We start from the raw sequence: 26,026 nt of genomic DNA, 5'->3' as shown, positions 1-26,026 counted from the left end.
AGCTGTGACCCTTGTGCTGCTGGAGGGGAGACTCACACCTGAGGCTGGAGCGCTCTGCGCCCCACACGGAGGGCTGCATGGTGTATCACGGGGGTGGGCAGAACAGGCGAAAGGGGTTAAGAAGTGATGAAGAAGGCACGGGGAGGACAGGCGGCAGGACTGTGGTCACCGCGCTGACGCGGGGCAGCCGGGCCTCCCGTGTGGTCTTCTGGTACTTCATGGAACACAAAGCCACTGCGCTGTGCTCCCGAGACAGTACAGTGCTGAGAGTCAGCTACACTTCAGGAGCACCTGTGTGTGTGAGTGTGCGACTAAGGCTTAAAGAAGCCAAGCTTGAGAGAAAAGGAAATTTCCAGATGACAGGAAAGAGGAGAGAGCTAGTACAGAGCTCAGGGCTCCTGCCATGGTGACACGTGAACGCGGAGCAGGGACGAGGCACGGACTGCATGGGGGGGCCAGAACCTAGAACCGCTTACACACAGGCACAGGCACATGTACACACGCACACACCCAGGACCCTGACGAGATGTGGACACAGGACCAGAAACCTCAGCCCACGGACGTGGCAAAGCTGGGCATGTGAAGCAGGCTTGAGGCTTTGCTCCTTTGCCTCCTGGTCAGAGACTCTCAGTTTGTACTCTGCAGGGCACAGAGATCTTACTCTGGAAGAAGTTAACATCACCCTCCGTCGCTCAAGACCACGCTGTAGGAAGAGGTACAGCTTCCGGACAGAAGATGAGCTCATTGCCTCAGGAGGAAGTAACGTGCCACAGAAAATGCTCACAGTGCCTGGAGAGTTCTTTAAAAGGAGTGGAAACTATAATGAGAAGGGACACTATACAAAGTGAAGATGTGGAAAACGGAAAACTTCAAGAAGTGAAAAAATACTCATTGAAATCAACTAAGTTAAATTGCAGCTGGAACACACCTGAGGCAGACAGTAAACTGCAAGGTTAAGCCAAGCAAATTACCTCAGAGAAAACTCAAAACTGGGGAACGCCAAAAACCCAAATCCTAAAAGTAACAGGAGAGACAAGACTGCAGACAGCTGAGCTCTCAGCGGCAGCCGAGGGCAGAAGGGAGTGGGGTGCACTCAGCCACCTGCAGACACACGTGTCCCAGCCGCCCAAGAGCTGCTCCTGCACCAGGGAGCACAGGGGTCTTGTGGCCGAGGGACACCCAGCCCCTCCTGGTGTGGGGGCCACTGAATAGAGCCCCACATGCACCATAAGCTGCGACCTCGGAGTGTCCTGGAGGAAAGCCCTCCAGGGTCTGGAGAACCACAGGGCGCTGAGCGGGGTCTGGAAAGAGTGGGAAAGAGAGTGTTCCTCGCCCTCGTGCAGCTGGTTTAAAAGACTGGAATTGAATGAAAACCATTGTCTCTGCACAGCAGCTTCGTCACCCTAGGTCTCAAGGAGCCCTCATGTGTGTTTCAAGGGCTTTTAGCAGCTTTCAGTGAAAGATAATTCAAATACAAAAACAAGACAAGAGCCAGTGGAGCCCCCGGCAATGCAGAGCGCTTTTTGTATTTACAGAAATGAGACAGTCTTATGTATGTGCAGAGAAAAAAGCAGGTCAAGGAACTTCTAAAGATGAAATACAGTAACCAAAGTTTGGAAATCGGAGAATGTGGGACGTGGGAGAGAGGTGCACAGCATTCAGGGAGAGGCCAGGCTGCTTCAGTCAGAGCCGGAGAGGGAAACAGATCAAAGGTAGTGTTGGCTTCGAATTTTTTCAGAACAAATGTGGTACCAATCCATAGATTCAGGAAGCCTAAATTCCAAGACTGGTAAGTAAAGAAATCTAGAAAATCATAATGAAATTTCTTTTTGAAAAGGCAAGCTTGAAGCAGAGGAAAAAGGGTGCGCTGGAAAGGAGCAGCAGTGAGGCTACTGGTGGACTCGGCAGGCCAGGGAGGCCGGGTGTTCTGGCTGAACCTTCAGCACAGCGCTCTGTCCCCACTGACACCATCCTCCCAGGGAAGGTGTGCACATCCTAAGCTCTTGTGGCAAAAATTCTGAAGGTTGTACTTGAGGCAGAAGGAAAGTGATTTCATTTGGAGAAGTTTGAGATAAACTTGATTGTGTACACACATCTGTTTTTAGACTTACGACCTTAATATTAAGGCAGTAACTTCCGCCCTAAGGGAAGCGGGATTGGAGCCATGTCATTATAATGTGTAGGGGAAGATAGTGACTATTGTGGGGTTTTTAAAAATTTCTTCCAGTATCAGAAAGAAGCTAGAGATCAATCAGTATTAACCATTAGATGGAGGCAAGTGTGTGTGGAAAATTTAAAGGTAACTTACGAAGCCGTGGTGACTTCAACAGTATGATACTGTCACAGAGGCCCCCAGATGGAGGAGCAGAGGGCTCAGGAAAGGCACACCTAGCTGGACCCTGGGTGGATGGAGGTGGTTTCGCAGAAGAGTGGGAAAAGGAGGAGTCGTACTGTAAACAGGCCGGGGCCGGGGCAGCCAGGGAATTCAAGGTCTGAATGGAAAAAAAAAAAAAAAAAACCAAAATGAAAACATCTAACATGAAAATTGAGGTATTTTTTTCTAGGCATTTAAAATAGAGAAAGCACAAATCATGGAAGATTGAAGATTGATAGTGGAGCACAGTAAATTACACATCTGAACACAAAATTCCAAATAACCAAATCACAGAGTCATGGTACCCGGTCGGCAGACACCGCGTGGGTAGCTGGGCAGGAGACAGCAACAGGCAGCTCTCAGAAGAAACCTTCGTGTCCAGTGGCCTGATGTCGGAATCACAGGTTTAAAAGGCTGGCAAGATTCAGTTTTGTCTAGAAGTTGCTGTTCTCAGGCTGACGGTGGGAATCCCTCATCGTGGCCTCTGCAGGACAGACCTGGTGTCACACGTGCACGCGCCCCACAGTCCAGCAGTTCTGTCTTGGGGCAGAGCCTGGGCAGCCGTGGGCACAGGGCGCGGTGTGGGGGCTGCTGATCGCGTCCTGCGTGCCCCAACCAGGAGTTGCAGAGGGTCCAGTGACCAGGGGGTCCGTTGTGGTGTCTAAGGCTGGGGACACGAGCAGCTGGTAACATTCGGGGAAGGAGAGGCTACAGGAAGCTGTGTGGGGTCGTGCGCATCTCAGGAGCCGTTGTTCCCGGTGGGGGTGGGCAGGGCTGCTGTGAGGAAGGCTTGACTCTTTCTTAAAAACGGACATGAAGTGGCACTGTTAACATCTGTCACACTGGAGTGATGGGTGTATTTTGAATGTAGAAAATAAAATACTGAAATATTACAGATTCTGAAAGATCACAGTCGGCCACAGGACTGTTCTTTTCTAAGTCTGAAGTTAAATTAATCCTACTTGTTCAACTTTTAGTTCCTTACTTCGCCTTCTCTGTATCTGAGTTCCAAATACTCATTTGGTTCCACCCAAGAGTAATACAGTTCTTACAAAATTCTGCTCTTGGGAGCCGATCCTAAAGAACATCTCAAGTTCAGAAAAGGCTCTACATTGATGATCATTATTGAATTACTTACAGAAGATTGGCGGCAGTGTCATTTTTAAACAAGACTGACGTGGTTCTGAGTTCTTCGGGCCATAGTAAAAGATGGGAGCGGTTGCTGGCTTTGCAGGGCGGCGGCGGGGCACCCTGCAGCGTGGAGGGAGGAGGCTGGGTAGTTCGGGGGGTTTCTTGGCTTTTGCATTCCTTATCCAAATATTTACATAATAGCAATGCTACAAAAATTTTTCCCACCTTGTCTTCAGAGGAGACATTGTCTACTTTTACTTACGGTGTGATGGGGTCTTCATCCCCTTCGCCGAGGACCCCTTTTATGAGAAAAGCCTCCTTTGTGCACGCAGACGTGAGTTCCGTGTCAGACGCGGGAAAACCGGAGGGGCACGGCGGCGACCGTGGCCAGCAGCGCCGCGCTGGTGCGCCGTCCCCGGGACTCTGCGGTCTGCACGTGGGCACCGCGTGTGTCGCGTGCTGGTCGCGCGGGGCGGGGCAGCGCCGTGCCCCAGGCTGAGGCCGGCGGCGCCGGGCTGCGTGCCCCTCAGGGCCCTTCACCCTGAGAACCGCGTCTTCGGTTCTGAGTGGCGGCGCGCGGACCTCCGTGAGGCCGCCGCACTCCAGGCCTGCAGCCGGGGCCGCGCTCGGCTCCCGGCGTGTGACCCCGCGCCTCGCGCTGACTGTGGCGGGGCCCGGGGCCGCGGGGTGCGCGAGCCTGCGCCGCGGGCCGGAGCTGAGCCGGGGCGGCGCCTTCCTGACCGGCTTCCGGGTCGACTCGCCCCCGCGCGCCACTGCGCTGTGAGCCAGCGCCCGAGAGCAGAGCCGCCCCCTGGGTTTGCGTGCCGTTTTGGGACCCCGCTGGGGAACATCCGGGGGCTGCTGTGGGGCGTACAGCGTCCTGAGCTGTTTCCCGGGGAGGGGGCCGGAGGGACGAGAGCCCGCTGCCGCGCAGGCGCCGTGCTCCCGCTGCCCCGAGGCCCCGCCCACCTGCGCTGTGCCCCCGGGACGCTGGGTCTCAGGGCAGCTGCCCGAAGGGGCTTCTTCACAGAGATCAGCCGTCCTTCTGCAGAATCTGGTTCCGGAAAGAAAACTGTAGCGGCCCAGCCCCTAACGCCCGGGCCTTTGGGGCAGGGGACTGGTGATTTGGGCGTGAAGTGAAATTTATGTGGGTTATGAGGGTGGTCCGGATGCTCGTGGTGTTCTGAAGCTGAGTGGTCTCCTGTGAACAGTGGACCCGACGTTGAAGCCTCACAGAAGCAGGAAGCGCCTGCGGGCAGCTTCTGACCGCGGCCCCTGCGTGCGGGCGCCCGGCCGCACCATTCGTCTCGGGGCTGACCAGGGCGGCCCCGTTGGCATCTGTGCACTGAGGAAATCCATCCTGGCTCTGGAACCTCGAGTGGCAGGGGTGACGGGAAGCTCCCGGGGCCGGTCCGCAGGGCCTGGTGCCCCTTTGGTGAGGAGCAACCCTCAGCTGCCCTCCGTGGTGCGCGCAATCTCTCTCTCTCTCTCTCTCTGCTTTTGTGTGCTTTGTCTTAAGAAGATACAATGTAAATAAAACATGCTGATTTTCCTTTGCTGGTAAACTTTCTATTCAGTAAAATGCAGAAATTTAAATGTGCAATTCAATGAATAATCACCTCCCTGTGTTTCCATTGTCCCCAGAAAGTTCCCAGAATACATAGATCTCATGTTTACCATGCAGATCTCACATAAATACCTGCCCATGTGCCCACCACCTGGATCAAGATTAAAAATTTTTCTGGCACCTCCCAGACTCATTGGACACATGCTGTTTTGTCAGGTGTTTCGGATACTCTGATGCTGAAGCCGGCTTCCTGAATTCTGAAGTGCCTCTGGTCCTCTGGTTCCTCCCTGCCACCCACCCTGTGCTCCACCTCAAGGAGTGACTGTTTTGTTTCTGCAGATCTGGGACACAGCGGGACAGGAGCGGTTCCAGTCCCTCGGCGTGGCCTTCTACAGGGGCGCAGACTGCTGCGTGCTGGTATTTGACGTGACTGCCCCCAACACGTTCAAAACCCTTGACAGCTGGAGAGATGAGTTCCTCATCCAGGCCAGTCCCCGGGACCCTGAAAACTTCCCCTTCGTCGTGCTGGGAAACAAGATCGACCTCGAAAACAGACAAGTAAGTGCCTGAGGTGGTGGGGCCATGACCTGGAGGCCCCCCTCAGTCAGGTTATGGCTGCCAAATGGCGGAGGGGGCTTCTTTTACAAGTGGCAGCTGAGTTTGGGGTGACAGGCGCTATTTCCAGCTAGAAAGCCCGTTGTTTTTCTTCCTGTGAGAGCCGCCTGTTTCTCAGGTGCCTTGTGAACTCAGAGGGATCTGTGCTGGGCCATCCTGGCTCTGGGGCTGCGAGCAGGAGTACGCACTCCCTTCAGGCCCACAGCCTTTGAGGACCAGGGCCCAGGAGACGGTGTAAATGCCCTGCCGCCTCCAACCCTGGCTCCCCCTCTGCACTTGAGAGGCGGGAACTGGGTTTTCTCCAGTGGTCTCCCCACCCCTGGGGGCCTGCCGAGATCTCTGCACATACAGATGGCAGCTGTGGGCTCTGAGTACAGTTGCTCGGGTTTGCTTTCAAGCAGCATTTCTCTTGGGAATGGAGACTTTTTCTTAATTATAGGCAGGTTTATTTCTGACTATTGACCTCCTGTTCTCTCCCTCCTGAGTGACTTAGTCCTTTTCTCGGGCCTGAAAATGGGCTGGGTTGGGGGAGGAATTAGGATACGAGGGGTGAGGGTGGGAGCCGCAGAGCTCTGCGCACTTGGGTGTGTGGCCCACGTGATGTAACATGAGCAGTAACGGGGAAGGGTCTGCAAACCTTAAGACCAAACTGTCAGGCATTTTGTGTACTAGGGACCTTTTTGAGGTTCCAGGAGAGATGATTTATTTCTTCCTGGGCTGGTCTCTTAGTCTTTCCTCAAGCTGCTTTCATGTGCAGCTGAAATAAGGGCCAGGAGCTGTGGGTGGTCGACGAGGAGCCGGCTCTGGGTTTGAATCCCAGCTCTTCGGTGAGGAGCCAGCAGGGTGGCCAGGAGCAGGCCCACAGGTCTCCACCTCCTCCCCAGCCAGGGCTGCACTTGCATGGCTCTGTGTGACACCTGTGCACCCCACTGCTCTTCTAGGTGGCCACGAAGCGGGCACAGGCCTGGTGCTACAGCAAAAACAACATTCCTTACTTTGAGACCAGTGCCAAGGAGGCCATCAACGTGGAGCAGGCGTTCCAGACCATCGCGCGGAACGCGCTGAAACAGGTAGGTCTCGGGCGGCCTTCCGGCTCCCCCTGGTATGCCCCCCCCGCCTGGCTTCCTCGTCCTTCCTGTTACCTAGCTGACTCCTCTGTGTAGCGGGAGAACCCGTGTGTTCATCTGGGAAGGAAATGACACGTTCTGCTGAAGCTTCTAGCGGTTCCACGTGTCTGTGAATAGCCTCAGCGGTGAGGGCCACTGGGAAGGCCCTGGCCAGACTGCTCCTCCTGTGAGGAGGGACCGACCTGAATTCAGAGCCCAGGTCAGCTGCGCATTGTTGGACCAAGTTTGTTGTCCCATGTGATCCCCTGCCCCCTCGTCGATGCAGTGGGGCTGCCTCCTGTGCAGGTCGGCCGTGGAGATCAGGTGACACTGACCTCTGTCACTCTCCTGAGTGACCCCTGGGAAGGCTGACCCGAGCTCTAGGAGTTGTGTTCCTGGGACAGGGTTCCTGCACTTTCTTGCGTCGCCCACTCCACTGCCCCCCTTGATAACTGTGCCTTCTTGCTGGGGCGTGCGAGTCCAAGGCTTTTTCGATTCAGCAGCTCTGCTGGGCCGGCAAGCTAAGGCGAATCCCAGGCATCACCGGTCGTCTGTGGCGGTCAGAGGGGCTGCTGAGAGGCAGGTGCAGGGCACGTGGAGGCCGGGAAGGGCAGGGTGTGCCTGGTGGCTCCCGGAGCTGGGTTTGCAGCAGCTCTGGTTCTGGGCAGACAGGGCCCCTGGACAGGTGGGCGGGGAGGCATTTGGACTGGACTGTTCCAAGGACTGGGGGCTGCACCGTGTTCATTCTGTGATGAAAGGGGACGGTCCTTCCTACGAGGAACTGGTCCACCCAAAATGCCAGGTGAGCCCGCTGGAGACACAGATCCAGTGGGAGGCACTAACCAGGAGGCAGACTTCAGGTCCTGCAGCCTCCTTTCCCTTTCCTTGAAGCTCCCTCACACCTCGATTGATAGCCTAGTGGTTTTCTTAATGTTCACATAATTGTATGCAAGTCTCAGTGTGTCCAGGAGTCAGGTCCCCCAGCGCCCTGGTCACAGCCATCCCTGTGGGGCTGTTCTGGCGTTGCTGTCCCTGTGGCCTTGTTGCAGTGCCGTTTCTCCTGGTCAGCTGCTCGGAAGTCGTATCGCGGGGGGGGGGGCGGTCGCGTTCCCAGTGAGTTTCCTTTCTTCCCTACCTTCCAGCGACCAGCAGGTGGCCCGTGGCCAGCCTGGCACCCGGCCCTCCTGTAAGCTCTTTCTGAACTGAGATTCACTTCACACAAAGCGCAGTGATTTTTTCCAACTATCTTTTTAAAGTCTATCCTTTGGCCATAAGAAAAGTAAACTTTCAGGCAGGTGTGCCATCTTGGGCCTCGGGACCTCCCGTGTCTCGGTCATGCGCTGACTTGGCCAGAGTCGGCTCTCGTTTACGGCAGGAGAGTGGACTCACCTCTCCTGTCACAGGGCTGGCCCATCATCTCAGATGTTAGCGGCTGGTTGTCAAATGGGCCATCTTCCCCACCACGCAGAGACGTTCCCGCTGTCACATCTGGTGTCCACGTGCAGGAGCAAGCTTCCTGGTGACCTGTGGCCCTTGCCTGGAGCACCTTGACTTGAATGCTTTTACCCAAGTGTGACCTGAGCTCCCGTGGGGCAGGACTTCCCTCACTAGTTCGGCATGTTTTTTCCTTGGCTATTTCGGTGTATTTTCCATTTAAACTAACAATTTTATTCCAGTTCCACCTTCCTTTTTCACCTTCCCCCAAATTTCAACCTTACCCAAATTCTGATTGGAGTGACATTTCAGTTCTGCGTCTGCTCAGGTCAGGCTGCCCCCACAAAAGACCACAGATGGGGGCACCAAGGCAGCAGCCTTTCATCTTCTCTCAGCTCTGCAGCCGGGAGTCTGTGATCAGGGTGCCGCTGACCTCCGTCTCTGGTGAGGTCCTGCCCCGGCGTCCCCAGGCGGCCTTTCCTCTGCACACAAGACCCCTGTCAGATCAGGGGCCCTTACGACCTCATTTTACTTTAATTACCTTCTTAATCCAAATACAGCCACACTAGGGGTTAGGACTTCAACATGAGACATTGAGGGACACAACAGCTGTTGCTGTAGGTCTTGTGTGACGGTTTCCAACAGAGTTTTGTAACTTTCCAGACCCTTTGCCTTTCATAAATGTATTCCTGGGCGCTAGCACGAATGTAAAATGGTACAGTCACTGTAGAAAACAGGTGGCTCCTCAGAAAGGTAACCAGGGAGCGAGCTCTCACATGACCGACCCCGGAATTCCCCTCCTAAGCACTGTACCCAGAAGAAACGGAAGCGTGTTCCCACGGACACTCGTGTAGGATGTTCACACCAGGGTTACTCGCAGTAGCCAGTAAGTGGAACCCACACAGCCAGCCAGCCAGCAGACGGTACATCCAGAGAGTGCAAATCCGTTAAAACCAAAAGTGGGTAAGTGTGCAGGGCTCGGTGTCGGAGGGGACGGGGACGCCGGCTGTCCTGCAGTGAGCTGGTGGTGGCGGTTGCCCAGCTGTGTGAGTAGACAGAAAACAGTGAACTGCACACACTGTGCTGTGCCCCAGTCGAGGCTTTGTAATATGTGTTCCTGAAGGCTTTTACTTTATAGCGGTTGTGAGTGGAGTCATTTTTCCTGGAGAACTTCTGCATGAATAGAAACATTTCCTGCTTTTAAATCCTTGAATAGTTCCTGACACAGGTGTTCAGTGTCTAAGTGGCAAATTACTTTTCTACACCAGGAAGTAAAAAGCTGCTTCCCGCTGGAAACGTGTCAGTTACTTCAGCAACCCCCAACCCCGAGCTGACCAGTCACGTCCTGTGATCACGTGTGGTCGTGTCCAGCCGTGGCCGAGCCCCCTAAACGTGCAGCATTGGGATGGGCACCCCTAAACCTGTGGGAGACAAAGAAGATAGCCCCTGAGTCCAGGAAAATGAGGCAAATCCAGACCTGGACCTGTGTTTTGGGACCGAGAGGGGAGCTGGCACTCACACCAGCCCACGGTCGCTGGTCATGCTGAGAGTTGCCAGAAATCCAGGCCATGTAAAAGTCCGACTTCTCTCTGCGTGGGCCCCTCTGCGGACCCTGCAGACAGCCTGCGTCTGTGAGCCGGCGGGTCCCCGGAGCACTGTCTGGCGGAGGGCACGCCCACCTCTGCCCCGCCCGCCCGCCCGCCATGGGTCCCCGTCTTCTCCTTGGCCCTTCTCCCTCCTGCCAGGGCCTCCTTGCGCTGCCGGGCGGCCTGGGCACCAGACGCCACAGGGGCCTCGGCTGCAGCCCTGACTAACGGCCTTCTCCCCTCCCCGCCCAGGAGACGGAGGTGGAGCTGTACAACGAGTTCCCCGAGCCCATCAAACTGGACAAGAGCGACCGGGCCAAGGCCTCGGCCGAGACCTGCAGCTGCTGAGCGGGAGCGCGCCGGCACGGGGCCCCTCGCCGCCCGGAACACACGTAGGCCTTCCGCCCCCTCCTCTCCAGACAGACAGCCGGTGGCCTCTCACACCCCCAGCCCTCCTCACACACACCTGACACGCGCGCGCACATGCACCCGACACGGGCAGACGACCCCACGCCTAGGCCTGCGGCGGCCCCGCCGGGGTCCCCACGCCAGCCCCCGGGGGCAGCGGACAGGCCAGCTGTGAACGTCGCCCTGCTGTGCGGTCGGCAATGGAAGCTTCTTGGTGTCCACTGGAGAGAGAACTGTTTACAGTTAATCTGTGTCTGATTAGTTCCGATTTTTTTAACCGTCTTGTGGTCTTTGTACCCCCTCCCCCGTGAAGGCTACCACTCGGGAAGGCCGGTGCCCCTGCTGCGTCCCAGGCTCACACCCAGTCTGACCGGGCTGAGTTTTGTATGTATCTGTTAATGCTTGTTACTTTTAACTAATCAGATCTTTTTACAGTATCCATTTATTATGTAATGCTTCTTAGAAAAGAATCTTATAGTACATGTTAATATATGCAACCAATTAAAATGTGTAAATTAGTGTAAGACACTCTTGGATGTGCTGAAGTCCTGTCACGCAGGCGTAGAGGTGGCGGTTGAACCCTGTTTGGATCACAGTCTCGAGAGATTCAGAAGTCAGCTGGAGGCAGTATTCTGTACAGTAGACGCGAGAATTACGTACGCCTTTTATCAGAGACTTAAGAGCCAAAAAGCTTTTCATCTCTCCAGGGGGAAACTGTCGCATTCCTTCTGCATCTAAATTTTCCAAAAGGTTGATTTGCATAATACAGTGGTGTGTGCGATGGAGAAATGGCCGTTGTTTCAAAAACTTAAACTCATTTTTCCTTTTTTTCCTGCTCCACACTTTGAAACCACCCCCCCTTAGGTCAGCATCCACCTACCAGAGGGAAAGGAACACCCCCACAGATCTGTCCTGGTGACTTTACCTTTGTTCTAGAAGGCGCTCCCTGCAGGGTTGAGGCACCCTTAGGTTAGCACACCTTGTTGTCCCCAGCCCCGTGTCTCCGGTGCGGAGCCCAGCTGTCCCCGGCGGCCCTGCAGAGCAGCCTGCTTGCGGAGTGCTCCCCTCCCCGAGGCCTGCGTCCCAGGGTGTGGGCCTAGTTCTTCTGTAAAGAGACGAACGTGATGCCAATAAAATGTAACAAGAACAAAGATCGTCTGCCTTTGCCCTTTTTTCCTTCTTCCAGACTTCTGGCTCAGGAAGCCCTGCTGGCTAATCACAGCCACTGCTTTCTTCTCCAGCAAGCGCCCTGGCCCATGGCCCCCCTGTGCTCCAGGGCAGAGGGCCACCTGGCAGCCAGCCCTGCTGTACATGCCCTGCTGTTTTTGTCCTTTGCGTGTTTAATCGCGGTGTTGGGGTGGGAACCTTGAATGGAAAAAGCATTGTCCTTCTATTAGACTGGTCCCAAACTAAAATATGACAGGGACCACACCCAGCCCGTGGGGTGAGTGGAACTCGGGCTGTGTGTGTGCTCCTGTCATATTTTAGTTGGCATGGTGGCTAATCCTCAGACATCACGCAGGCCGGGGTTTCTGACTTTTCACAGGAGGGAAGATTTGGCAGTGGGGGCCCAGGACAGAGATACCGCCCAGGACCAATTTTATGAAGTCGCAGTGTCTCGGCCGGTGGGACAGCGTGGGGTTGCAGGTGGGCTCGCCGACTGCGCCTGTGGCTTCTCCTTGGCCTCAGGTCTCTGCGTTCCACTGCTCGGGCCCTGCGGGCAGGTTCTTGCCCCAGGCCCGCTCTTGGCTTGTTCTTGGCGTGTTCGCAGCGGCACTCCCGGAAGCTCACGGCCTCGGCCCCGCTGTGGTCAGTGGTGCAGGGTCCTCTTCCCTGGCATGGCTCGGCTGCTGGTGTTTGGCTTCTGGAGAAGCAGCGTCCTTCCAGCCCTGGGCCTGGCCGGTGGGCCGTGGTGCGCCAATCCTGCAGGACACTCACCTCCACAGACCAGGCTGCTTGCATCAGATCCTGTCCCTCTGGTCCTGACCTTGAACGTGACATGGAAATGCATCTCGACCTATGACCTCAACCACACCCTAAAACTGATGCTCACCTTTACATGGACCTGCCTTGAGATGAGCTTGAATGTGACCTTGTATGTGACCCTGATCCCAACCATAGCCCTAATTTTAGACTTGACTCTGAACTGACCGTCCTCTGATCTCAGCCTCATCTTGTCATTGACAATCATCCTAAACACGGTGCCCCTTAGAGAAGACCTTGACTCTGACCCTAATCATAGTCCAGCTTTGAGGTTAGCACTGACTCTCACTTCGACCTCCTCACCCTGACCTGGGACCAGCTGCCACGTTCCCGTCCACCCAGGGCCTGGCCGGCCTTGGTCTCACCTCGCGGGACCCACAGTGATACAGGCACCATAAGTACATGCTTTCGAGAGAAGCAGTGAGAAGGGGTTAAAGCCTTCCCCTAGTGAGACGGAACGGGGTGGCCCTGGGGCTGTTTCCAGCCACCTCAGCTCACTCCCCAGACCAGAGGAAGTACTGCTGAGGCCGGGGATGCGCTGCTGCACCCGGGCCGGCGCGCGTCGGTAGGCTTCCTCGGTCTGATCCATGCTGGCCTCGCGGTGCGGGAAGCCCGGGGCTGACCGCTGCTCCAGCGGGAATTCTTACCCAAAGCCCTGTTCGGATTGACCCTCACTTCTGCCTCCAGTAAGAACGTGCCCTTAAGGTGGGCTGCGTCCCTCACGTTTCTGCTGGTTACCGCTGACCAGTGGAGGCTGCTAACTCGCTACACCCCTTAGCGAGAACGCGCCGCTGCGGAGCCCACCAGCTTGTTTACGCTCGCGCAGGACGAGCCGCAGCCTGCTCGCACTGCCTCCTTTCATCACCAGTAGTTAGACTCATCCTGACTGGCTCAGACTCCGAGGTCTTAAGTATATTGCTGAGTTTATGTTCCTCTTGCTCCATGAATCCTGACCCAGACCCTGATGCTCAGATAGATGCACAAGTCTCAAGGGCCAGGATTTTGTCCCCCCCTCCCCCACCATCTGACCTTGAACATGAACCTGAGGTTGAACCTCCCACCTTCATCATGACTCTGAAGATGGTCTTGGACCTCACACTGACCTGATGGTTCTTTGCCTTGGTCTTGAAACCCTCATTCTGACCATGTCCCACCCTAATTTAAAGTTGACCTTGTACTGTACCTTAAACTGGACATTTTCCATGAACCTTGACCCACCCTGGCTTTGAAATGACCTTGAATTTGATCTTATCCTTGAACCTGACCTTGATCCAGTCTCACCACGTGTGTGCTCCTTATGATGTAACCTGATTTTGAGATGACCTCAATTTGACCCTAAATGTCACACTAACACTCATCACAACCTTGGGGTGAACTTGAACTTCACCTTAAAAAATGACCATCCTGGTAGGTCTGGGGAAGGGGCGGCAGGCGCCACGTCCAGCTACAAAGGCGGCAAGAAAAAGCCACTGGCGCAGCCCAAAGAGATGGACAAGGAGGATGAGGCGCTCGTGCAGAAACGGGGAGGGGCAGAAGAACCCCAAGGAGGCCACGGGGAAAGGTGCCCTGGCCACAGGCGGAACCCTGTGCCTGAGGCAGTGACGACCCTTGATTCCATTCCTGTTTACACGTCTGGACGCCCTGTCAGAGAATCTGTTGCCACCTACAGCTGGGATGAAGTGTTGCCTTGGGACCCACTGCACGTTTAAGAATAAACTCGTGTAGAAGAAAAAATCATACAATGGCTCATCTTCCCTTTAGTTCGTCTCAACCATTTCTGCCGTAGCTGTGAAATCAGTGTAAACCCAGCCCAGAATCCGACCAAAATGTGTTCTTAAGTCTTTGTTCCATCCTGAGCCTGAATTCTGTACCACCTGGAATTAAACCAACTCATTTCAAATGGAAACAAAAAAACAAAAACCAAAACCTGATACTGGCGTGTTGACCAAAGTTAATGCCGAACTTACCCTTAAATTTAATCATCTTGAAAATGACCCTTATCCCTGACCCAGATCATGCTGCCAGCATCTCTCCCTGAGTCACTGATTTTAACCTTGAACTTCTCCTTAACTCCAGTCTTGTCCTTCAGACACCATGATCCTGGCCGTAACCCCTGTGAAGTGACCTTGGATCTCTCTGAAGTTAATCCAGGACCCGACCTTGATCTGGTGTTCTGACCACGTCACACCCGTTTTCACTTGATCTTGAACGTGTGCACAGTCATTATGATCGTAACCCTCCCTAAACAAGAAATAACCATGAACGTGACCTTGAACTTGAAGGGGGCCCTCATTCTGACCCTTATCCTCACTTTAACCAACCTTAACCACATTTTGCATTTTTTTTGAGGTGGTATATTTTGCTTGTTTTTAGCTTGCCACTAACACTGAACCAAATACTGACACTTCTGCTTGTCATGACTTTGACCCTGAGCCACCCTGGTGACCTCATGCCCTCAGTTTGTACCTCACCTTGATTCTGTCATCCTGTCGCTGTCGGGTGGCAGTCCTGACTTTGAGCAGCCCTGACGGCAAGGTGACTTTGACCCTGGCCCTGCTCCTCAGCCTGTTCCCATCTTTGACCCAGCCCACCTGACGCTATCCATCTTCCGTATTTGAAGCAACGTGGATTTTCCCTTGACTCTAAGTCTGATTCTGACCTGTGCAGTGCCATGCCCTTGACCCCTGCTCTAGACCCTCACCTCGACACTGACAGTCAGCTGACCTTCCGCAGCCTGACCTCGGCAACTTTCCTTCATACTGAGCCTGACAACGACCAACTCTGACCTTCAGCTTCATCTTAGCCCTCATCTTAACCATCCTTTGGACACAGACCTTCATCCGTACTTTGAACCACCCCAACCTTGAAGTGACCTCACGCTTAACGCTGACTGATCCGTGTCCTCACTGTCGCCATGGGCGTGACTGGTGACCGTGGGGCCACCACGCCCTGAACTTGGCTGTGAAGCCAGCCGACCCCGACCAGGATGTGCCTGCCCTTCCAGAGGCCTTTTCCTGGGTCCCAAGCTGCTGTCACCTTCCAGATCCCGTTTTGTTCCTTGTCCCGGGCTCCTGGATTGCTGTGGCTGGAGACTGCTAGGGCTGCCGTTAGAATAAACAATGGTGTTATTGTCTCATAGTTCTGGGAGGAAGGAGCCTGAGATCCAGGTGTCGTCGGCAGCGTGGGTCCCTCCGAGGTTGGCTTGCAGATGACCGTCTTCCCGTGTCCTCACGTGGTTGTCCCTCTACGCCTGTCTTGTCTGAAGACACCACTCCTGTTGGGTTGGGGCACCTAGTGACCTTATTTAACTTAGTTGCCCTTTTTAAGAGCCTCTTTCCAAATGCAGTCACATTCTGAGGTGTTGGGGGCTGGGACTGCCCTGTAGGAACGTGAGGGGAACACTCCTCAGCCCTTAACGTGCCCCGCCTGCAGCCAGCTCCAGGGCCTGTCGTTTACTTTGGGAACGTCCCTTCTCCACGCACCTTCCTGCCGGCTTTCCCCTGTCCTGGCTTGCTCTAATCCAAAAGCCTCACAAGGCGCGAGCTACCTCCTGCCAAGAGGAGGAAGCGAGCTGAGCGCATCTGAAGGTGGCCGACAGGGCTCCTTCTCCAGCAAGCCCAGCTGTGTGTTAGAAGCAGCCGAGGGCCGGGCCCCACCCAGCTTTACGGGCTTCACGGCCCTAGGCTGGGGGCCTCGAGGTCCTTTTAATTCTGAGGAGCAGCCGGAGGTGGACTGGTGTAAAGCTCTCCCCGAGCGTTTCGTGGGCTGCGATCACGTGTGAGGCCCACTGCTTGTTCCTGAACCGGATTTTTGCCTTAAAAACACTAAAGCTCTGAAACACACACTCGCCCCCTCCCCACGCTCGCAGTCCTGCATAGTTTGGGCCCACGTTCCCTACACACACCCCGCCGGAAATTTCACACTGGGTCCCGTTTCCTGGCTGCTCGATCACTAGTCCGTGCGCCCCGCCCGGAGGCTCAGCCCGTTTCCCTCCCAGCGCCAGGCTCCCGTCCTGTCCTGCTTCAGCACCGCACACACGGGAGTCCTGCCTCCGTCCGCGGGACGGGGCTGGAGCCGCCTCTCCTGCTGGGCGCCCCTCCCTTTGCGGGGGCTCCACTGAGGGAGCCTGCTGCGGGTCTGGTTACCCCTCGGGGGAGGGGAGGAAAGGCCCCCTGGGAGGGCCCAGCACTGAAGGGGGGGCCTCAGAAGTGGGCTTGGCACCCGCACCGTTGCCCCTTCAGAAAAGTACCCAGGCTCGCTCTCCGTCACCCCTCCACCCTGGGAAGGGCTGCTCAGGGGGTTTTGTCCACGGCCTGGGGGCAAACAGGGTAACTGCTGGCCATCTCTCCTTGCTCTGGGGTCGGAGCCTCCACCTCTGACAGCAGCACTGAAATCCTATCAGGTCACTGATTCTCTGGTGGTTTCCCCCGGAACAGCTGAAGCATATTGAAAGGATTCTACACTATGGCCAAGTGGGATTTACTCCTAAAATACAAGGATGATTCAACATATGAAAGTGTCAACACAGCACATTTATAGGATGAAGACAAAACCCAGCACAATCACCTCAGCTGATGCCGAAAAGACGTCTGAAAAATCCCACTCGAAAGCTGCACAGCAAAGGGGACCATAAACAGAAGGAAACAGCAGCACACTGAACGGGGAGGGGGTGCTTGCAAGTCATGCTGGTAAGAGGCTAATATCCAAAATATATGAAGACTCATACAACTCAGTGACAAAGAAACGATCCAACTTCTTGTAAATGGGCAAAGGATCTGAACAGACATTTTTCCGAGAAAGAGATGCAAATGCCCGGCAGGCACACGAGAAGGCGCTCAGCGTCACCTGTCGTCGGGGACACACAGTTGAACCCCAGTGAGCGGCCTCCTCGCACCTGTGAGAACGGCTGCTCTTCAGACAAGGAGTGCCAAGTGCCAGCGAGGCTGTGGAGCAAAGGGAACCCTTGTGCGCCGCCGCCGCTGAGAATGTGAACTGGCTCAACCGCTTTGGAAAACAGTCCAGGGTTCCTCCAAAAATTAAAAAAAAAAAAAAAAAACAAGTACATGATCCAGCAGTTCCACTTCTGGGTTTGAATCCAAAGAAAACACACCTCAGAAACGTCACCTGCACCCCCAGCACCAGTCACAGCAGCCGAGACATGGAAGCAACCGCGTGTCCAACAGCAGGCGACTGGATAAGGAGCTGGGGCCACGCACGTACGCGCACACACAGTGGAATATTATTCAGCCACTTTTTCCTTCATGAAAGAAGGAAATCCTGGCATTTGTGACAACATGGATGGACTTTAGGGCATTATGTTAAGTAAAATAAACCAGAGAAAGACAAATACCGCGTGATCTCACTTATATGTCAAATTAATTAAACAAAGGAACAAAACTCACAGTTACCGAGAACGGAGCGGCGGCTGCAGAGCAGGGGGTGGGGGCGCGGAAATGAGGGACGAGGCTCAGAAGCTACAAACTTCCAGTCACAAAACTGGTCCTGGGGCTGCGACGCGCAGAATGGTGGCTGTGGCTAACGACTCTGTGTTGCATACTTGCAAGTTGCTGACGTGACCGACCAGGCTCGTCTTACCTGATGCGCACCAGGCCGGACGCCGAGGTGCCGAGGTTTGCAGCCAAGTGAGGCTGTGTTCGCAGGGGAGCCAAGTGAGGGCAGCTGGTCCAGAGTCGCCCTCCCAGAAGGCCAGGGGGCCCCGCGTGCTCACGGGATCACGAATCACGCAGCGGGGCGGTCTGGGGCGGGGCGGGGCGGTCACCCCGTCCCTCCCGCAGGTGTAACTGAGCTAAGGCCTCTGCTCAGAAGGCCGCCCCGGGGACACTCACGCAGTCGGCTGGAGGGTCCGCGGTCCCGCCCGGCCCCGCCCCGCCCCGCCCCGCCCCAGCCGGACGCAGCCGACTCCGCGCTTCTGCAGAGGAGCTCGGGCAAACGTGCTGTTTGCGGCTCGCGCTGCTCCGAGGACACGCGGGCCCGTAGCAACAACTAAAATAACCTGGATCTGTGAAGGCAGGTTTCAGGTGAAGCGGACTCCACTGACGATCACCCAGTTTGCCCAAGAGACTAGATCTTAAACGTGCTCATCAGAAGAGGAAAAATTTGCCACTGTGTGTGCTGACGGACGTTACCTACACTTCCTGTAATCACTTCGCGACACACACAAATACCGAATCGTGCGGCACACCTGGAATTAACGCGCTGATCGTCAGTCACATCTCAGTTTTTAAAAATTCAGCACCTTTTCATGATAAAAACACTGAGTAAACGAGCAGCAGCAGGTCACTTCCTCAACATAATAAAACCCATTTACGAAAACCCCACGGAGAACACACACTCGGTGGTGACAGACGGAAAGCCTTCTCCCTGAGACTGGGAACAAGGCAAGGGTTTCCCCTTCGTCACTTCTGCTCACAGCGCTGGGAGTTCTGTCCAGAACAGCTGGGGAAGAAAAGAGAGAAAAGGCCTCCAGGCTGGAAGGGGAGAAGTAAAAGTGCCTCTGTTCAGGTAACACAACCTCGTATGAAAACCCCTGAAGAATCCACATTGTTAGAGACAATAAACTGATTTAGCAACTTCACAGAATACAAACCGCAATACAAACTTCAGTTGCATTTATATACACTCGCAATAAACAGTGCAAAAAAAGTTAAAGTAATTCCACTGACAATAGTGTCAAAAAGAAAACGCTAGGAATAAATGTAACCAGGAAGGTGACACTTGCACGCTGAAAACCACAAAGCACCGCGGACTGAAATTGAAGACCTAAATAAACGAAAGACGCCCTGTACTCATGGACTGGGGGACTTAACGTTGCTGAGGTGACAGTACTGCCCCAAACTGTCCACAGAGGCAGTGCGGTCCTTACCAAACCCCCAGTGATGCTTCTGCAGAAACAGAAAAACCTGTCCTGGGGGAGGGCACAGCTCAGAGGGAGAGCGCACACCTAGCACGCATAGGTCCCGGGTTCCATCCCCCGTCCGCCTCTAAAAATAAATAAACCTAATTACCTCCCCCAGCCAAAAGAAAAGAATTAATTAGAAAAACCTGTCCTAAAATTCACGTAGAAAATCACAGAACTTTAAATAGTCAAATCAATCTTGAAAAAGAACAAAGTGGGAGGTGTCACACTTAACTTCCTGACTCAGAATTTAATACAAAACTCCTGTAATCGCAACAGTGTGGTATTAGCGTAAGAACAGCCACATAGACCAACAGAATAGAACAGAGCCCGGAAATGAATCCTCACTTATATGGTCAATTAATTTTCAACAAGGGAGCCAAGGCCATTCAATGGAGAGAGGACAATCTTTTCAACAAACTACTGGGCAAAGAATGAAGCTGGACTCTTACCTTAACACCATCCACAAAAATCAGCTTGAAGTGGATCAGCGATCTACATGTCACAGCTAACAAATAAATATAAATGAACGGATGCACTGCGCAGAAAGGGGCCCAGCGGGAGCCCACAGTGAAAGGCGGTACTTCCAGAGTTGAGAGCAGTGTCTTTCAATTGATAAAAGGGAAACAGGAAGAGAAATATATCAGAGAAAGACGGGATGGTGCTGCACTTCCGCGAGGCTGGTGTTCTGTGGGATAAGGAATTCCCAGGACAGGCATTAACAGAAAGTAAAGTTACAAGTCACAGCTAAAACTATGAAATCCTTAGGAGAGAGCATGGGGGAAAGTTTCACGGCACTGGGTTCAGCAATGATTTCCTGCCTATGACACCGAAAGCACAGGCAACAAAAGGAAAAATAGGTAAGTCGAACTTCAAAGTCAAATACTTTTTGGGGGAGGGTACAGCTCAGGGGTAGAGCACATGCTTAGCATGCACGAGGTCCTGGGCTCCACCCCCAGCACTTTTGTTGCATTAAAAAAAATAACAGTAAATAAGTGAACCTAATTACCTCCTCCCAAAAAACAAACAAAAAATTAACACTTTAGTGCATCGAAGGACACGGCAAGAGCCTGAGAACACAGCCAGCAGACTGGGAGGAGGTGATCGCAAACGCGATGTTACCTGAGAAGGGAGTAGTATCAGATTACATAAAGAACTCACACAATCCAGTAACAGAACAAATGCACTTTAAAAATGGTCGAAGGACTTAGACATTTGTCCAGAGAAGACACACAGATGGCTGATCAGCACAGGAAAAGACGCTCAGTGTCATCAGTCGTTTGGGAAATGCAAATCAGAGCCACTTTACAGCCAGTAGTATGGCTTTATTCAAAACAAAACAAAGAAAGAAAAAGAAGTGTTCCCAAAGACGTGGAGAAACCGGAACCTTTGTGCAAGTTGAGGTAGTGTAAAATGCTGCAGCCCCGTGGAACATCTTTTGGTCATTCCCCAAAAAGTTCAACAGAGTTACCATATGACCCAGCAACTCCATCCACTCCGAGGCATCCACTCAGAAGAATCGAAAGCCGTGACTCAGACACTTGAATACCACGGTCTTAGCAGCATTATTCGCAATAGCTCTAAGGCGGAAACAATCCAAGTGCCCGTCAACAGATGACAGGTAAACAAATGTGGTTTACATACCCATGTATATCCATACCTGTAATGGAATACTATTGGGCCACAAGAAGGAATAAAATTCTGAACCATGCTACAATGTGTACGTACCTGAAGCCTTTACACTAAATAAAATAAGCCCAACACAGAAGGATAAATAGTTTGATCCCACTTATCTGAAGTACCTAGAATAGGAAAAATCTTAGCAAGTGAAAACCGAATAGAGGCGGTGGGGCAGGCAGGGAGGAAATGAATGGAGACTGTTTAGTTGGGACAGAGTTTCTGTCCCATCATGGAATAGTTCTGGAAACAGTGCCCATGGTGGCCCAGCACTGTGAATATATGTTGTGAGACTGAGTTGTACACTTAAAAATGGTTTAAGTGGTACATTTTATGTTATGTGCATTTTATTTTCCTTAAAAAAAAAAAAAAAAGGAAACTGCTGAGCTAAAAAGGTCAAAAGCAATTAGTGCCTAAAGCCCATGAACTTGAAAACAGGGCCTGGCCTCCCCGAGCCCGGCTTGCAAACCTCTTCCGTCCTCTGTCTTCGTCCCGCGATGGGTGCGCTCGGCACCAGCGTCCCCAGCTGCAGTGCCTGCTGGCTTCACCAGACGCGGCTCTGGGCCCAGCTCTGACTTCTGCTGCACCGCCCTGGTGTGGACAGAGGACAGGTTTCTCCGTGGGAAGGAGGCCTGGGGTGGGATTCATTTCTTTGGCCATCATTCCTGGGGAATGTGGATGTAGGGGGGCCCAAAACCCACCACCCAGGCAACCCTCCCGCCCTCGTGAGAGGTCCCAGGGGAGGGGCTGCCCCAGCTTCGCTTTTCTCCAGACCAGGCTGCCCTCAGGTGGTGGAGAGCCTGCCCTGGACCCCGGGGAGCCCTGGGCCCACTGCCTCCCACTTCCTCCAGCTGAGCAGCAGGGCGACATTTCCACGGCCCCAGGGTGTCCTTCTCCACCGGCCAGTGCCTTAGCCTCCCCGAGGAGGCAGCGCATCCACTGCGAAGTCCTCACGCCTGTCAAAGGCATCTCCGTAAAGCTGGAAGGGGAAACAAATCCTCACACCCGGGCCCACCTTCCAGGCTTTAGATTTCACTGGTCGCTTGGAGAAGGCTCTGGCGTTTTTCAGCGCTCACCTGGTGATCTGAGTGTGTCACCAGGGCTGAGAACCACCCTTCTGGGCTGAGACAAATCTTGCAGCCCCAGGCCTATCTTCTGCCTGCAAAGCAGTGGGGCCTGGCCTTGGTCCCGGCCTGGGCCCGCCGTGCCCTCCAGGTCACCAGTATCTCACAGACCACCTCATTCATTTCTATTTTCTACCTCCCTAGGCAGGCCTGCAACTTTGTGGACCCTGGGACACAAAAAATTAATGATTTTGTCTTTTGTTTGGGGTTTTTTTGTTTGTTTCCTGGGACAAAATCTGAATAGAAATGCATCCCAGAAAGGAGGGCAGCCAGGACGAGAAAGGTGCCAGCGTGTGGAGCCCGGTGGTTCTACATGTGGACACATCTCTGGTGGTTTTAAGATCAGGCAAGTCTGGGAAGCTTAGATCCCAGCATCCAGTGTCCCCCCGGGGGCTGGCGGCATGGATTCCTGAGATGGGAAGCCAGGCATAGGCCTCGAGGGCAGCATCAGGGATGGTCAGTGAGGACCTGTTAAAAGATCACTCTGGAGGCCGGCTCTGCTGGTGGCTGCTGTGGCATGTCAGGTGCACAGCAGCCGTCACTTCGCCAGGTCCCCAGAGAAGTCAGCCCTCAGCCAGCCGGCCCGACATGACATAGGTATGTGTATGTCTCTGTATGTTTTAACCCATCCGTTCCTCTGCTGGGACTGTGGACAGCTCAAAACTCTGCAGGAAAGCAGCAATCGTCTCCTTGGCAGGCTTAAGTGGCCTAGCCTGAGGAGGTACTGATCAGAGGCAGGTGCTGGCATGGTCCGTGAGCCTCCCAGGCAGAGACCAAAGACAGCAGTCAGCTTTTCAGACCTGCTGTGATAGCCTGGCCAGGTCTGTTCAGAGGGAGCAGTCCCCAAAGCAGGAACCCCCCCACCCACCCACCCTGCAGGGACTTCTGTCCTCGGGGGGTAGGGCCTCCTAGCACCCTTTACAGACTTCACCCTGGAGCCTCCTCCAGTGCAGCCCTGTTGGGGGGCAAATTATCAAAGGGGCTCTGGCTTTGGCCCTGCCCCAGGGAAACATTAGCACTGCCTCGGGAGAACCTTGCCGCAGGAAGGCTCTGACGCAGGTCCTAGACCACTAGTGACCACTACCAAGGGCCCAAACTCTCGGCTTTGGGGCAGTTCCGTTCCCAAACCTGCCCCATCGTACACTCGAGACCCCCACGCCCCTGCCTGGCCCGTCGAGAAGGGAGGCTGGGAGTCTGCGTGTTAACCACAATCTGGAGACGCTGCCCGGGCGAGTGGGGCGCGTCCCCGGAGCGCGCAGCCGGTGGGCCGTTGGGAGGCGGGCGCGAGGCGCGAGCGGGTCTCCATGGAGACGGGGCCACGCGCGCCCAACGCCCTGCGGGCGGAGCGCAGCGCCTCGCCCGGCGGGACGGGGAGGGCGGCGGGCGCGGGAGGGCCGGGCTGGCCCCCAGAGCCCGGTACGCGAGTGGGTCCGCAGGGCGCGCCCCTGAAGCCCGGGCCCCTCCCGCTCCGGCAGGCGGAGCCGGGCACCTGCTCCTGCTTCCCCGGAAGCAGAGACCCGCGCCATCCTTCCACGTTACCCAGGGCTCTCTTCCGTTCTGTCCCCGACGGCCTCCACAGCGAATGAGCCTGGCCTCGGTCGTTATTTACCCGAACTGGACAGCAACCTCGTGGGTCGTTCCTAACCCGAGGGGTGAAGGCTGTCCTTCCCGCTCCCCACACAGAAAGCTGCCCCCCAGGCCGCATCCTCTCCAAGCCTGTCCCTGCGCAGGACTCCCGGGGGCATGGGGGCACGGGGGCTCGCACAAGTCTACCCTTGGGAACGCTAGTTCCTCCACTAGGGCCAACTGCTCACAGCAGCCCTAGGACGTAGGGGCGCAGGGGAAGATGACATCTCGGTCCTCCCCCGCTGGCCCTTCAGCACCCGGGTTAGTACTTTGGGCACAAAAGACGAAGCAGAATCTTAGAACTCCCCGGGACCCTCTCTATTTCATTTATTGAAACAAATGCTTACTTGTGTGCCAAGTACAGGGATCTGGTGACACTCACCAGACACACTGACCAGGTGGGCTGGAGAGACTGGGATATAAATGCAAAGGCTCCAGGAGCGATAAGTGCTTTGAAGAAAAGCAGGGAAAAGTGACAGTGAAAGATGGGAGAGGGGTAACCCTGCTTCAGATGGGGCGTTTTGGGAGGGATTCCCTGAGGAGGGGATACTAATTTGACTGGCAGGAAGGGCTGGGCCGTGGACGTCTGGGCAGAGGGGGCAGCAGCACGAAGGCACCCCATGGGGCGACAGGGGGGCTGCCACCCAGGGCACGGGCAGGAGGAGGTGGCTGTGGGGAGACTAGATTTAATCTGTGATGGGAAGCCATCCAGCGTGTTTGCACAGAGGCGAGTGGGACCGACCGGGGCTTTGAGAAAACCGTGGCCTCTGTGAAGATCTGGCAACAGAAGACCTGCCCGGGGCCTTCTCAGTCTTCTGGTGCCGAGAGGGCAGGTCCAGTGTGCGGTTCAGATGTCAGAAGAGTGCGTGGCCCTGCCTCTCCCCCTTCTCGAGATCAAACAGCTCCTTCAACTGTTCCCCTGAAACGTTTGGCGGGCCCCGGCCTGGATGGACAGCCTTCTGATGGCTGTTTTCTCTGCCCAGACAAGGGTGGCGCTCGGCGAACATCCATCCTCATCCTGGGCCTTGGCCTTGCGGGCCCCTCCCCACCCGGCTGACTGGACAGACGAGGGGTCGGGAGGGGCAAGAGCAGTGGACTGGGAATCAGACTCGGAGCCCATCCAGACGCACCGGGTGGGCCCTGCCTCTTCTCTGGACCTCAGCTTCTTCATGTCAGATGGGGGTGGGGCAGATGGGACAAGACAGGGTCTGAAGATCCTTCCCACCTGAGCCCTCAGGGGCTGCCCCTCTCAATAATGCATCTCGATTAGAAGGAAGGGAGCTCATCTTTGAGAGCCCCTCTCGTCAGGCCCTGGACCAGGTGCCGACCTGGGGCTTTCTTCCCTTTCACAAACACGAGTCTGCCAAGGGCCTGGGATTTAGGTTCCTCTCCATTCTGATCATTCGATGTTACAAGACAGACGGGGTCTCGGGGGTAGGGGACAGATATCATGAGATAACCAGAGAAAACTTACGAGAAAAGGAAGCAGGATGACAGGGCTCAGGAGCTGATGGGAAGGCAGAGCCGGGGTGGGAAGGGGACTCAGGCGGGCAGAAGGGGGCCAGGGGACGTCCAAGAGGTCGGCAGGGCCCAGACGCTGCGGCCGGTGGGGGAGACCCTGCGGGGTCTTGAGTGGGAGAAGGTTCACCTCTTCAAAGGCTGCTCTGCTGCCTGTGATGGGGAGGCCAGGGAGGCAGCGGGGGTGGATGGGGGGGCCAGCCCACCCCGAGCAGCTCCGTCAGCCCCCAGAGAAGGGTTAGGGAGCAGTGTCGGCCTCCTTCGGTGGGTGGGGGGACCTTAGGGCAGCTGTTAATTCATTCTTGACTCTAGAGAACTGACCATCCCCAAGGCCAGGTGAGCAAAGCCCTTAGGAGATGAACTCCTGTGAGCCTGGTGGGGCCACAGCAGCCTCCCCGCCGACGACCCACGGGGCTGCCTGCCAGGCCGGGAGGCCGGCGGGGCCGCAGGGCTCTCACTGGGACAGGCAGCCCCAGCTCGCCAGGCCCAGCCAGTTTGACTCCTATCTCATTCACTCAGCATATTTATTAAGGGCCTGCCATATGCTGGCCCCTCAGCACTGGGCGGGGCGGGGCCGCTGCCCTAGTGGGGGCAAGGGGCATGAAGCAGGATCAGCTCAGAAAGTGATAAAACGAAGCACTGGGAAGTGCCGGGGGGCGGGTCCTTGAAATGAGGGAAACAGCGAATGCTTTGCCATCTTTTCCCTGCCGGCTGTTGCCAGGGACCCTTACCCAGGCCGGGGAGGTAGAAATACGGCCCAGCCCCCAACTCCTCTCCTCTCGAAAGGGCCACAGGCCCCCCAGGAGGCTGCTGCTAAGCAAGGGAGGTAAAGCCAGGATCCCCTGGCCTGCACTCCGCTGCCCAGCCGCCCCGCATGGGAACACCAAGGTGACTTCTCAGTTTGTCAGGTTTTGTCCTGGTCACCAAAGGTCCCTACCCTAATGGTCTCAGACCTGCCCGG

At 55.2% G+C, this 26,026-nt stretch overlaps 1 protein-coding gene across 3 annotated transcripts in view; it reads left to right on the top strand.

Annotated features, from left to right (window-relative positions):
* Positions 1-11,374, top strand: part of RAB7A (RAB7A, member RAS oncogene family) — a 54,845-nt gene extending 43,471 nt beyond the window's left edge. For all 3 annotated transcript variants that reach the window (XM_072941976.1, XM_072941977.1, XM_072941978.1), the window contains exons 4-6: positions 5,412-5,630; positions 6,629-6,757; positions 10,066-11,374. In XM_072941976.1, the coding sequence (XP_072798077.1) occupies positions 5,412-5,630; positions 6,629-6,757; positions 10,066-10,161 (444 nt within the window). In that variant the 3' untranslated portion in view covers positions 10,162-11,374. The remainder of the gene's footprint in view (positions 1-5,411; positions 5,631-6,628; positions 6,758-10,065) is intronic.
* Positions 11,375-26,026: the final 14,652 nt, after the last annotated feature.

Source organism: Vicugna pacos, chromosome 17 (genome assembly GCF_048564905.1).
Source record: "Vicugna pacos chromosome 17, VicPac4, whole genome shotgun sequence".
In the NCBI taxonomy this organism is placed as follows: Eukaryota; Metazoa; Chordata; class Mammalia; order Artiodactyla; family Camelidae; genus Vicugna; species Vicugna pacos.
The sequence above is the reverse complement of the archived record's forward strand: the minus strand, read 5'-3'. Positions and strand labels throughout refer to the sequence as shown.